The sequence below is a fragment of the Zea mays genome, chromosome 3, assembly GCF_902167145.1.
Source record: "Zea mays cultivar B73 chromosome 3, Zm-B73-REFERENCE-NAM-5.0, whole genome shotgun sequence".
Classification (NCBI taxonomy): Eukaryota; Viridiplantae; Streptophyta; class Magnoliopsida; order Poales; family Poaceae; genus Zea; species Zea mays.
In genome coordinates this window covers 206,651,422-206,665,783 of record NC_050098.1, presented here as the reverse complement: position 1 = coordinate 206,665,783, position 14,362 = coordinate 206,651,422, and the positions used below count along the sequence as shown (strand labels likewise).

General features: G+C 51.0%; 1 protein-coding gene across 1 annotated transcript; it reads left to right on the top strand.

Moving 5' to 3' along the window:
• Positions 1 to 10,209: 10,209 nt before the first annotated feature.
• On the top strand, positions 10,210 to 13,082 carry LOC100191992 (uncharacterized). Its single transcript, NM_001137416.2, has 5 exons — positions 10,210 to 10,371; positions 10,471 to 10,644; positions 11,099 to 11,134; positions 11,241 to 11,368; positions 11,489 to 13,082. The coding sequence occupies exons 1-5, from the start codon at positions 10,314 to 10,316 to the stop codon at positions 12,761 to 12,763; spliced, it is 1,671 nt and encodes a 556-aa protein (NP_001130888.1). The 5' UTR covers positions 10,210 to 10,313; the 3' UTR covers positions 12,764 to 13,082.
• The last annotated feature ends 1,280 nt before the right edge of the window (positions 13,083 to 14,362 follow it).

Here is a 14,362-nt window from a genome sequence, read left to right as displayed (position 1 = left end):
CCTTTTTCGCCGTGGCGCGAGATGAAGCGGCTCAGAGCCGCAAGGCATCCCATGACCCTTTGTACTCCTTTCAAATCTTTGATAGGCCCCATGTTGGTGATGGCCGCGATTTTCTCCGGGTTGGCCTCGATGCCCCGCTCGGAGACGATGAACCCTAGGAGCATGCCTCGGGGGACTCCGAAGACACACTTCTCGGGATTGAGCTTCATGCCCTTCGCTCTCAGACACTTGAATGTCGTTTCAAGGTCGGAGGCTTTCCTCGTCTTAACAACGAGGTCATCGACGTAAGCCTCGACCGTTCAGCCGATGTGCTGCCCGAACACGTGGTTCATGCACCTTTGGTATGTTGCACCTGCATTCCTCAAGCCAAATAGCATAGTAGTATAACAGTACATGCCAAAAGGTGTGATGAAAGAAGTCGTGAGCTAGTCGAACTCTTTCATCTTGATTTGGTGATAACCTGAATAGGCGTCGAGGAATGACAGGGTTTCGCACCCAGCAGTGGAGTCCACAATTTGATCGATGCGAAGTAGAGGGTAGGGAACCTTTGGACATGCCTTGTTTAGACCAGTGTAGTCTACGCACATCCTCCATTTCCCACCTTCTTTTTCACAAGCACAGGGTTGGCTAACCATTCGGGATGGAATGCCTCTTTGATGAACCCTGCAGCCATGATCTTGTGGATCTCCTCGCCTATGGCTCCGCGCTTTTCTTCGTCGAAACGGCGCAGAGGCTGCTTCACGGGTCGGGCACCGGCTCGGATGTCCAGTGAGTGCTCGGCGACATCCCTCGGTATGCCGGGCATGTCCGAGGGACTCCACACAAAAACTTTGGCGTTTGCGCGAAGAAAGTCGACGAGCACTGCTTCCTATTTGGGGTCGAGCTCGGAGCCGATCCGGACTTGCTTGCAGGCGTCGTTGCTGGGGTCGAGAGGGACGGACTTAACCGCCTCAGCCGGTTCGAAGTTGCTGGCATGGCACTTCGCATCAGGCACCTCCTTGGAGAGGCACTCTAGGTCGGCGATGAGGGCCTCGGACTCGGTGAGGGCCTCAGCGTACTCCACGCACTCCACGTCACATTCATTCGCGTGTCGATACGTGGATCCGACGGTGATGACCCCGTTGGGGTCTGGCATCTTGAGCTTGAGGTACGTGTAGTTGGGGACGGCCATGAACTTGGCGTAGCATGGTCTCCCCAGCACCGCGTGGTAGGTCCCTCAGAACCCGACCACCTCGAACGTGAGGGTTTCCCTGCGGAAGTTGGAGGGAGTCCCGAAGCAGACGGGCAAATCGAGTTGCCCAAGGGGGTGGACACGCTTTCTGGGGACGATCCCGTGAAAGGGCGCTGCACCAGCCCGAATTGTGGACAGATCGATCTCCAAGAGCCTGAGGGTCTCGGTGTAGATGATGTTGAGGCTGCTGCCTCCGTCCATGAGGACCTTAGTGAGCCTGGCGTTGCCGATGACGGGATCGACAACGAGCGGGTACTTTCCTAGGCTTGGCACGCAGTCGGGGTGGTCGCCTTGGTCGAAGGTGATAGGCTTGTCGGACTAGTCTAGGTAGACTAGCGCCGCCACTTTCACCGAGTAGACCTCCCGGCGCTCCTGCTTGCGGTGCCGAGCCGAGGCGTTCGCCACTTGCCCACCGTAGATCACGAAGCAGCCGTGGACCTCGGGGAACTCCTCTTCCTTGGCGCCCTCTTTCTTGTTGTTGTTTTGGCCTTTGCCACCTTCCGCCGGGGGCCCGGCCTTATGGAAGTAGCGCCGAAGCATGACGCATTCCTCAAGGGTGTGCTTGATGGGACCCTAGTGATAGGGGCACGACTCCTTGAGCATCTTATCGAACAGGTTGGCCCCTCCGGGAGGCTTCCGTGGGTTCCTGTGCTTGACAGCAGCGACAAGATCCGCGTCAGCGGCGTCGCGCTTTGCTTGCGCCTTCTTCTTGGCCTTCTTCTTTGTGCCCCGCTGGGCGGATGCCTCGGGGACGTCTTCCTGCTGCCGTCCCTGAGGCTGCTCGTCCTTCCGGAAGATGGCTTCGACCGCCTCTTGACCAAAGGCGAACTTGATGGCGATGTCCATCAACTCGCTCGCCTTGGTGGGAGTCTTGCGGCCCAGTTTGCTCACCAGGTCGCGGCAAGTGGTGCTGGCAAGGAACGCCCCAATGACATCTGAGTCGGTGATGTTGGGCAGCTCGGTGCGCTGCTTCGAAAACCACCGGATGTACTCTCGTAGGGATTCCCCTGGCTGCTGGCGGCAGCTTCGGGGATCCCAGGAGTTCCCAGGGCGCACGAACGTGCCCTGGAAATTTCCAGTGAAAGCCTTGACCAGGTCGTCCCAGTTGGAGATCTGCGCAGGAGGCAGATGCTCCAGCCAGGCCCAGGCAGAGTCGGAGAGGAACAGGGGGAGGTTGCGGATGATGAGGTTGTCGTCGTCCGTCCCTCCCAGCTGGCAGGTCAGCCGGTAGTCCGCAAGCCACAACTCTGGCCTTGTTTCCCCCGAGTACTTGGTGATGGTAGTCGGGGCTTGGAACCGGGTTGGGAACGACGCCCGTCGTATGGCCCGGCTAAAGGCTTGCAGACCTGGTGGTTTGGGCGAGGGCTCCGATCCTCCTCGCTGTCATAGCGTCCCCCACGCCTGGGGTGGTAGCCTCGGTGCACCTTCTCGTCGAGGCGGGCTCGATGGTCGCGGCGGTGGTGCTCATTGCCGAGGCGACCCGGGGCTGCAGGCGTCGCGTCCCGCGTGCACCCGGTGTGGACCAAGGCCTTCCGCATGAGTCGGGAAGTCGTTGCGCGATGCTCCGGGGGGCACCCTTGCCTTCGGGAGGCAGAGCTTTCGGCCCGTCGGACCGTGGCATCCTCCAGGAGATTCTTGAGTTCTCCCTGGATATGCCGCCCCTCGGTGGTGGATGGTTCCGACATTGCTCGGAGTAGTATTGCCGCTGCAGCCAGATTCTAGCCGACCCCGCTGGAGGCCGGGGGCAGCCTTGCCCTGGCATCGTCAACGATACGGCGCTGGACGTCTCGGGCCTGATGACGCACTTCTCCGGCGAGTGCTTGGCCTGCCCACTCCTGCTCGATGTTTTGCCGGAGCTGCACAAGTTGCTGCTTCCTCGTCGAGCTTGGCCTGCATCTCGTGGATTTGCTCAAGCTATGTGTACTGACCCCCCGCAGGGACTGGGACCATAGCTAGCTCCCGCAGGATGTCAACGCGAGGCGCAGGCCCAGGGGGATCGTCATCCTCCGGTATACCGAGGTGGTTTCCTTCGTCGTGACCCCCTAGATCGACGTGAAAACATTCGCGACTTGGGCCACAACCCTCGTCGTCAAGGTTGTGGCCATCATTGGAGCAATCGGAGAGGCAGTAGTCACATGCGGTCATGAGGTCTCGCATGGCACTAGGATCGCGGAGCCCGGAGAAATCCCAACCAGAGTCGGGACCGTCCTCTTCCTCGGAACTCGGAGGCCCGTAGGTTGAGACGGCCGTCAGTCGGTCCCAAGACGACCACATGTGGTACCCCAGAAGGTTAGGGTATGCCTTTATGAAAGCGCTCACCAAAGCGGGGTCGCTTGGTGGATCGAAGCTGAATCTAAAAGGCACAGGGTGGAAAACGGACGGTACCTCTTGATTGATGGACAGTGACGAAGTCGCGTCGGGGACGGACTGCACCGTTATCTCAGGTATGAGGCTAACACCCAGCAAGCCCTTCACGAGTGTGCTGGCGTCATCTGTCCGCTTGGGGTTGGCACGTTGCGGGGAAATGACATCCGTCGTTGTCTCAGGTGCGAGGACAACGCCTGACATGTCCCCCGCTGGGGTGCCAGCGTCGCCGACTCGCTCGACAGCCGATGAGGTGCTGCCTCCTGCCTGGCCATGGTTGCCCCGTCTCCTCCTCCTGCGGCGAGGAGGGTGGCGGGACAAACCCGGATGCTGCTCTTTCGCCACGGGGGTAAGACGTCGTCGAGTTCGTCGCCGCCGGGCGAGCTGACGACCGTCGTGGTTGCTGTCGCGCTGCGGGGAGAGGAGTACCATGTCGTAGCTGCCGTCGAGGGACATGAACTCGAGACTCCCAAAGAGGAGCACCGTCCTGGGCTGAAGAGGTTGCTGAAGACTACCCATCTGGAACTCAACGGGAAGTTGTTCGTTAACACGCAGCAGGCCCCTACCTGGCGCGCCAACTGTCGGCGTTTCGACCCCGGGGGGTCCCTGGACCGACGAGTAAATTTGTCGCTGCGCGTCCCAGCCCAGATGGGTTGGCGTGAGATGGAACACAAGGGGGAAAACGCGGCTTGTGTTATCTCGCACAAGGGGGGTGTGCTCGTAGTAGGGGTTACAAGCGTTCGTGAGAGACAGAGAGAATGAGCCTGTTCGTTAGCTCGTCCTCCCGCGCGACCCTCCCGCATGAAGGCCCTGGACCTCCCTTTTATAGATGCAAGGAGAGGGTCCAGGTGTACAATGGGGGGTGTAGCTAAGCGCTAACGTGTCTGGCAGAGAGGTGCCTGAGCCCTGTGTACATTTCAACATGGCTGTCGGAGAGGTGCTAGAGCCCTGTGTACGCGTTAACGTGGCCGTCGGAGAAGTGCCTGAGCCCTGTAGAAGCACAGCTGTCGGTGCTGCTGGGATCTTGCTGACGTCTCCTTGCTTCCGTAGGGGGCTGAGAACCACCGTCGTCACGGACGCACGCGGGGAGCCATCATTACTTGTTACCCCCAGATGGGACGCCGGTCTTGTTCCCCCGTAGCCTGAGCTAGCTAGGGGTAGGGTAATGATGTATCCTCCGTGGCGCGGTCGGTCCAAGCCCAAGGTCGGGCGAGGCGGAGACTTCTCCCGAGGCCGAGGCCGGGGTCGGGCGAGGACGCGATTCCTCCCAAGGCCGAGGTTGAGGCCGAGCCCTGGGGTCGGGCGAGGCGGAGACCACCTTCCGAGGCCGAGGTTGAGGCTGAGCCCTAGGGTCGGGCAAGGCGGAGACCTCCTACCGAGGCCGAGGCCTAAGGTCGGGCGAGGCGGAGCTTCCTGTTGCGCCCGAGGCTGAACTTGGTTGTTGCCAGCCTCACCCTGGTGGGTGGCACAGCAGTCGGAGCGGGGCGAGCAGCGCTGTTTTCCTGTTAGGTCGGTCAGCGAAAGGGTGAAGTGACTGCGGTCACTTCGACCTTGCCGACTGAGGCACGTGTGTCAGGATAAGGTGTCAGGCGATCCTCGCATTGAATGCGCCTGCGATACGGTCGGTTGGAGAGGCGATTTGGCCAAGGTTGCTTCTTGACGAAGCCTGCTCGAGTTGGGCCTCGGGCATGCCGAGGGTGCGCCCATTGCCTAAGGAGGCCCTCGGGCGAGACGTAACTTCGTCCGGGACTACAGTTCCCGCCCGAGGCTGGGCTCGGGCGAGGCGAGATCGCGCCCCTTGGGTAGACGAAGCCTTGACCTGAATCGCGCCCATCAGTCTCTGCAGCTTGCGCTAATGGTGGTTACCAGCCGTGTTTAGGAGTGTTGGGGGTACCCCTAATTATGGTACCTGACAGGTGGCACACCAGACAGTCCAGTGAATTATAGCGGAGCGCGCTGGTTGAAACCCGAGAGTGGTTGTTTGGACTCTATACGGTCCTGGTGCGCCAGACCAGGACACTCTTGGTTTTTTTGCTCCTTTGTATTGAACCCTAACTTTAATCTTTTATTGGTTTGTGTTGAACCTTTATGCACCTGTAGAACATATAATCTAGAGCAAACTAGTTAGTCCAATATTTGTGTTGGGCATTGAACCACCACAATTATTTATAGGAAAAGGTTAACCCTATTTCCCTTTCAATACCTCCACACGATAATGATGGTCCTCGCCTCAGTTGCCATCACCTCGTTCGTCATTCTACTTCTTTTCTCTCTCCCCTCATGCCTCCACCTCGGCGCCAACCCATTCTCGGCAGAGGACGTAGGAGCAGGCGCCTCCTTCCCGTATTCGTCCGACACCTGTCCCGACATCGACTCGCACAGTGGCTATTGCACCTTCACGAGGATGTTTCACATCATACGCACACCATCATTTTTGCTGTCGTAGGACGTCCCGTTCGTCTTCCCGACCTCCACCCTGTTCTTCCTTCCCAACCTGCTGTCCACGGTCGCAACCGCAAGCCGACCGACACTCGTCAACGCGGTACAGGGTGAGTCGGTCATGCTCCTGCCCTTTCTCTGTGTGTGCCGTCGAGGAGGACATGGTGGCGCCTGCCACGCTTAGGTTATCTTAGCGATGAGGAGTCCAGGTCTGAGATATTGGACAACTAAGGCTCGTAGCGTGGTAGCAGTCGGCATATGCTACGGAGTTGGTGGTGGTTGAAAGGGAAATTGAGTTAACCATTTCCTATAATTAATTTTAGTGGTTGACGACCAACGCAAACATGTGGACTAACTAGTTTGTCTAGAATTCATATATTATAGATGCATAAGGTTCAACACAAACCAAGAAAGAAATCAGTTAGGGACACAATTTTATTGGAGCAAAAAGGACTTGAGTGTGCTCAAAAATGGTGCACCGGACTGTCCGGTGTGCCACCGGATAGTGTATGGTGCACCAAGGTCGTACAGATGTCAAGCAGCCACTCTCGGAAATTTGGAGACGCGCTCCGCTATAATTCACCGGACTGTCCGATAAGCCAGCGGAGCAACGACTCCCTACGCCAACGGTCGACTCTGCAAAGTGCTACAGTGATGACCAGTGCCGCGACAAAGTCAGAAGCGCAGAAGTCAGAGCGCACCAGACTGTCTAGTGTGGCTAGAAGACAAACGTCCCCAACGGTCAACTGCTCAGAACCCTAACGGTTGCGCTGACATGGCGCGCACCGGACAGTGCACGGTGGCTGTCCGATGCGCCCATCGCCAACAGCCTTGGCCAACGGCTACAAGGTGGTTGGGGGCTATAAATACCCCCAACCACCACAACCTTTGGCATCTAAGTTTTTCTGAAGATCACATTCAATACAAGAGCTAGAGAATTCACTCGAAGACACATTTCCAAAGATCAAACCCTCTCCAAGTCTCAAATTCATCTCAACCACTTAGTGACTTGAGAGAGAGTGTGTTCGTGTTCATTTGTGCTCTTGTTGCTTGGATTGCCTTTCTTCCTTCCTCACTTCTTTTCTAAGTGCTTGTAAGCAAAGCAAGAGACACCTAAGAGTGTGGTGGTCCTTGCGGGGTCTTAGTGACCCGTGTGATTAAGGGAAAGGCTCACTCGGTATAAGTGATCGTTTGAGAGAGGAAAATGGTTGAAATAGACCCGGTCTTTGTGACCTCCTCAACGGGGACTAGGTTCTTTGGAACCGAACCTCGGTAAAACAAATCATCATGTTCACTTGCCTTGATTCTTGTTTGATTTGTTTTTCCCTCTCTAATGTTTCCTGCTAGTGAATTTGAGTTGGCTCCCATACGTTATCCGCAATCCTTGAGCAACTCCTAGCAAGAGAAATATTCTTTTAGACTTGAATTTAATTCTAACGCTAACCCTGGCTTGTAGTGTGTGCTTAAAGTTATAAATTTCAGGTTTCGCCTATTTACCCCCCTCTAGGCGACTTTCAGTGGTGTTGTGTCGCTTCGGCGGGTCCAGGGCTGGGAAGACACTCGCATTCTCTCGCTCTTCTCGGACTGACGCTTGGTGCGGGTGACTCTTGGTTTGGAGCTGCTCCGGTTGGGCTTCTTTCTCCGTTTGCGTGCTCTCTCCCTATATATCTAGCGATATACTACCTATGTCGCCTCTAGATGCCCAGGTCTTCGTCGTGTCCTTCTCCGACAACGAACAGGTATGTCTGCCTCTTCCCTTCCCCTCCTGCTCTACGAAACCTTGGAAGTGGGGGAGGCGAGGGATGGGGGTCTCTGATTTGCTGCCTATGATAGCCGTGCGTTCATAAAAAAATATTATGCGAAGAGTGGAGACAACCAATAAAAAATCTTGATATCTTTTTGGTGGATAATTTACGTGGGTATTGTTGTGAGCCGTCGCAACGCACGGGTAACCGACTAGTATTTATTAAAATAACACTTCATTCCACACTTTCATGTACTTGATAAATAACACAAAGCTAGAGATAATGCTAGTTAGATATTTTTGTATCTTTGAATTAGAGTATGTGAAATTTTTTACTTTTGTTATGAACAATAGATAATGAACTAAACTTATGAACTTTGTATAGAGCTGATTATACTCGTTTTACTTCTAACAAAATGATTTGTAAACGAGGTAGTCATTGCATAGATATGGTAACTTAATACAAATATTAAGTTTGCTTTTGGTCAAATTTATTTGTCTTATCTTTTATTTGTTTTATTAAATTTGTTTTGAATTTAGGGCCCTAATGTGAATTCCGGTCCCTGATGTGAATTTCATGCCAAAAACTGAATTTCGGACCCTAATGTGAATTTCGGGTCGCCCGAAATAAGCCTAGCATGTTTAAGCAATTACGTGTCGGACCGTGAGTCGAGGGTTAGACACCTAGACCGGTCTGGTATGACTCGAAATTCGAACAGCCCGACCGGCTCAGACCAAAATTCAAACAATATGAATCTTTTCAGACTTGGGCCGAACCGGACCGGACGGCCCAAATGTACTCATATAGGCTCATCCTTGTTTTTTTTTCTTTTTGACCAAAACATCGAACCCAGGCCAACCTATCTTCCAAGCTACCCCATAGTCTAACCTCGTTAGTTGTACGTACCCCTACGACGAAGCGACATGATAACACAAGTGTAGCCGCGGTGGCGGTGGCGGTGGGCAATTTGAACCGCACCGGCATCCGGCACACGGCACTGCCCAACTTCTGCAAAACCCGCTGCCACGTTTCGGCGACCTCTCGGCGGTCTCCATCGCGTGTGCCTTCCTCTGCGTCCTCCTAACCGATGTGTTATTATCTGGTTGTCAAGTCTGTGATCGAACCCATACTCCACGGTCACCTGGATGCATGCTGATGCGCCGCATCACCATCAACGTGTCCGGGTTAGCAGTCCTGCGAGATCGATGGTGCTGGTACGTGTGCCTGTAATAAATATAGCTATTCCACGGAGCTCAAAACATGTACAGATCCGATCCGAAGGCACCCACTTTAGGCCCGGTTCGTATCTGTCGGATTGCATCCGGAATTGTTACAGCTAATCAAAGTTTATATAAATTAGAGAAACAATCCGGTTAGAAATCGTTCCGATCCACCAATCCGGTATAAACGAAGAAGGTCTTAGGCTTGTTCGTTTTTGTGTTAATCCATGTGGATTAGATGGAATTGAGTCGGATTAAATCCATAGCAAGTCAAAATCCATCCAATCCCACCAAATACACTCTAATCCACATGGAATATCAATAACCGAATAAGGACTTAGTTTACTACTATGCAGCTAGCTGCTTGTGTTGTTCAGATCCGAATGGTCTGGATTTTGACGTGCAGTGTCGCGGTCTGAAGGTGCAGTTGAGCCCCGTGACTAACACTCCAACTGACAACTGTCGCCATCACCACACCAACTACGAATATGTGACTGGCTCTCAGCGACACGTATAAAACCCAGTCGTGGACGTAAGAGGGAACGTGTTATTGTCCCGCATGGCCGGATCTCATCCGTAGATAGTTTACGCCGGCGACGACGGAAAAATTGGTGCGGGTGATCGGGTCTCGCTCAGCGGTCATCTGCCATTGCCATGCTGTCCAGTCCACCCGACTCAGGACTTATTCATTTTGTTCGGAACGGATCTTCTGGAATTGTTCTATTTGGAATGTTAGTTTTATTTATATTAAAACTGATCACCTGGAATAGTTCTAGGTTCTAATCCTAGCTAACCGAATGGGCACTCACTTAAATCCTCGTCGCCTGGCCTCTCTTTTTTTAAAGTAAACTAGAAAAATGCTAGTACGATTGCTATATTTTTTATTTATACTTAAGTTTAGAATATAAAACATAAAAACATGCGGTGTCTTGTTATTGTTACTAGTGTGAAATTGCATGGTTCAAACATAGTTTGCCTGTTATTATAGATATTGCACCAACTTTCTTCTATGTGCGCTTTCAAGGTCTATTTATTTTCCCTCTAAATAAGAGGCAAATAAATAATATAGATTATTAGATAGATTATATAATATAGATATCTAGATTATAATAATTTGTAATTAGATTCATAAGCTGGATTACCTAATTCTAAAGGAAACAAACATTCCTAACACAGCCTTTAACCCAGCTCGCCGCCCGCCCCTCGCGGTAATGCGGCGCCTCCACTTTGCGATGCCCGCGTCCTCGCTCCCCTCCCCATCCTCCTCATCTACCGTGCTCTCCATTCCCCACCCGCTCCCACCGCCGCTCGCAGATGCCGCCCAAGGTGGTCGCCGTCGCCGCGGGCGAGGCCCACACACTCGCCCTCACGGGTGAGCCACTCTCCACTTACTCACGCGAATTCTCCTGCCCCCTCGCCGGGCTTCAGTACTCAGTAATCTGATGAGAGGTTTCGTGGCTTCTAATTGCAGGTGACGGGCAGGTGTACTCCTGGGGCAGGGGGCCGTTCGGTCGCCTCGGGAACGGCCGCGAGGACGACAAGCTGGTCCCCACCGCGGTGGCGCCCGCGGTCTCTGCCAGCGGGACACCGCGGCCCAGGTTCGTCGCCGTCGCGGCTGGTGCCTACCACAGCCTTGCGCTGGACGGTTCGTGCTCTGTTACCTTATCTGTTCCCTGCTTATGTTCTTGGTCAAGCTGTTGTGTGCTCCAAACTAAAGCTATTCTACAACGTTAGAACTACCCGAGTAGTTACAGTACTCTGACCATCCACGTAGAAGTGGGTTTGAAGGGTGATTCTGCGACCGACTGGCACCTTGATTTTCTTGCACTTGCACATGACATTCAATATCGTTGTGACGTTGTGCTCTGCATTAAATAGCTGAATCCACAACGTCACAGTGGTCACTACAGAGAAAACCCTGTAGGTTATCTAGGTTTTTGTATGAATATAGTTTGCAATTGCTGTCGGTATTTAATTCCATTATGTGCAAGATATTTATCTCTGCAATTTTTTTTTATCAAAAGCAATTAAACACGATCGATCAGTATACATGTGCAACTGAGTGCCACACTGATTGCTGAATAAATTCAATGTGGCAGATGAAGGTTCACTCTGGTCATGGGGTTACAATCTCTGTATCCTTTACACCTCTTGACTTAATTTCTAACTTTGTTAGCTGCAAATCTTTCAACTGATATTCCTGTCATTATTGAGTACGTCACTTCCTTAACTATTTCACGGATGGTCAACTTGGCTATGGGGACCAGAATTCCCTTTTTCCATGTTTCGTTGAGCAATTTCAGGATTTAGGTTCTCCTGAAACACTGAATGATGAAGACCAGAACACACGTGGTCGCACTTGTTTGAAGGTATGAGCATATCATCAGTTTCAAGCGATAATTCCTAAACTATATAGGATTTAAGATTGTTAAGAAAGTTTGGCTTTCTACTTTGATAATCATGATGTATGCAAATATGTTTTGTTACAGCTGTCTTCTGTCACAGCTGGTGGCATGATGTCGCTTGCCATAGACAGTTTGGGGAGCCTTTGGATGTGGGGGAGTTGCCCACAGCAGACTGATGCCGGAGAGTTTTGTATTTCAAGTAGCTCTATCCCACTACCTGTGTGGGATTTCCATGGACACACCGTTGTTAAGGTTGCCTGTGGTAACGAGCATGTAGTAGCTGCAGTTAGTGCTGGGGAGACCTATACTGGAGGTGACCTTGTTTGTTACGCTTGGGGAAATAACAACCATGGTCAGTTGGGTCTAGGTGACAAGGAAAGTAGATCTCGTCCTGTGCTTATTTCAGCATTTAGTGAAGGATCTTCCTGGGAGGTGTATGAAATTGCATGCGGAGCTTCCCATACTGCAGTCCTCGCCAATAAGAAGTCCACTGACCAGATAGAATCTCGGTGCTGGACATTTGGCCTTGGTGACAAGGGGCAGCTTGGCCATGGAACCACAGCCACCATTTGCTCACCACAACCTGTCGATGGATTACCAACCGGATCCTTCCTTATTTCTCTTGACTGTGGATTGTTCCACACAACCGTAGTCTCCTCTGATGGAGAGGTGTGGTGCTGGGGAATGGAGAGAGGTCTTGGATTGTGCCCAGATGCTAGCTTTTCGGGAGTTGATGAAGGGGATGCTTTATATCCAATAAGAGTTCAGTCTCCTGAGACCAATGGGTTCAAGTTTCTTGGTCCAGTGCAGATCGCCTGTGGAGCTGCCCACACTGTTCTTGTTGCTGGTGATGGGTATAGGATGTGGGCATGGGGCAGAGGCCGCAGTGGTGTGCTTGGGAGAGGCCAGACTGCTGACAGTTACATACCATGCGTTGTGATGTGGCCTCCTCTTGATGAGAACTTTCATGAGGACCAAATGGGAGGATCAACATCAAGAGTGAATGATCACACTAGCACTGAGTTGGAACAGAAGCTATCTGCTGCCTCGGAGGAGTTACAATTCCTTAGGTCAAAACTGACACTCATGGAGAGATATGCCAATATACTTCACATCTCAATCTTCCGTAAGCCACTTGATGAACGGGCGCTACCACGTTCACTTCAGGAATCTTCCGTCTTTGATATCAGAAAGGAATTTGAGAACATTTTGGATGCAGCAGATACTGATGAACTTAATCGTTTAGAGATCTTCTACCGCAGCATGCTTTCTGGCGTTAAAGACAAGCTTCTGAAGAGAAGAGTACGAGAAATGGTCCAACAATGCATTATTTCACTCAGCAGGGAGGCCAAACCCTAAAGATAAGTGAATTGGATTATTACACTTGTTACCGGACTGCAAGTGGGTACAGTATCACCTTTGGTCTCACTAAAATTGCAAAAAAAAAAGGTCAACCCAGTGTCTTATCTGTTTCTTCAAACATAGTGAGTAGATCTGTCCTGGCATCAAGATCATCACCTGGCCGACCATTGCACGAAGACAGCATTACTCATACTGACATGTAAGCATATATGTTGTTTATGAAATTCTTTATATGATAAATGCATCCTAGATAAATTGAATCCTGTGTAAAGGATGTTTCTGTGGATTGTCATAGACGGACAAGAATTTATGGACATATGGTTAAAGTGTTATCGGAAAAGCCTTAGGCAAGTAGCAGTTTAAATTATAAATACTAGCAACTGCATAAATAGCGTGGGTAGATAGTTTTTTTTATCATGGTGACATTTGAGATTTTTTTTATTTGAATTTTTTTTGCAAATAGTTCCTCTAACATCTTTTTTTTGCAAATATCTTTGAAAAATACTCCCGTTTACTTTTGTTTTTGTTGTTTTCACCTTTATTGATCGCATTGAATATAATAATAAATTTACATTATTGGTAGAAAAATAGAACAATTTATTTTGTCAATGATCATGTATAGTTTTACTTAATTTATTTTGAAATCCCTACATTTAATCTCTAGCTCTTATAGTATGTACTTCACAATGTGCATCATCGGTAGTTTTTTCTTCTTTTAGGTCTAGTTTGGGAACTCCATTTTCCCACGTGTTTTTCATTTTCCCAAGGGAACATCATCAGTATATAAATATCTTTATATGTAGCTCATAGCACCTTTTCTTCTTTTCCTTAAGATGTTTTCGAAGTTTACTAGTGCATGCTTGAAGCAGCAGCCCATTTAATAATCTCTTTATTTAATGGGCCACCTTGAGATATTCTTCCTAGTTCACTAGCCGATGCTCTTGGTGTTAAGTAACCATAGTTAGGGTTATGTGGGTAAATATCTGCTTTGTCTCTGAGGGATCTCACATCTCTATATAAAGAACATGTACACCACATCATAATACAAAGATCAGAAAGATGCCAGAGGTCCAACCCTATATCCAGTGTCTCGTGTGTTTCCTCTGTCGTACTTATGGGAAGGGAGACGTGTCCTCTACAGCTTTTTGTGCCTCTACTACTGACGGGAGGGAAGGGAGCGGATCTGGTGATTCGTGGTAACATAGTTCTCAACACGTTATCAGCATGCTCTTCCTCGATGTTGCTACGAGATCGGATCTGTACCAACTCTTCGTCAAGCCGGCAGGTCCTTCGGCCTAGCTGAACTGTCCTACGCGACAACCTTCGATTCCCTACACAAACAAATGGTATGATATTGAATCTACTCATGTTCACCGGGTGAGGATCAAACCGCCGTCATTACCAGAGCGCCGGCCAGCCTTCACTCGCCAATGTTGCTTACGGTGAAAAAAAGGAACAACGGCGGCTCTGATCCATCCCTCCATTGCGTTTAATGGAAAATAATGGCCCTCCGTGAGATCCGTTTATTCCTCTAAGCGTTAGACAAGAAAATAATGGTTCCTGGATTTTTTTTGGCCATACCAGAGATACCTGCAA

What these genes read in the sequence shown, in the direction of transcription:
- LOC100191992 (NM_001137416.2), top strand. Translation starts at nt 10,314, where the DNA reads ATGCCGCCCAAGGTGGTCGCCGTCGCCGCGGGCGAGGCCCACACACTC. An exon ending in CCACACACTCGCCCTCACGG is followed by an intron (nt 10,372 to 10,470) that starts GTGAGCCACTCT and finishes TTCTAATTGCAG; the next exon opens with GTGACGGGCAGGTGTACTCC. An exon ending in GTGGTCGCACTTGTTTGAAG is followed by an intron (nt 11,369 to 11,488) that starts GTATGAGCATAT and finishes GTTTTGTTACAG; the next exon opens with CTGTCTTCTGTCACAGCTGG.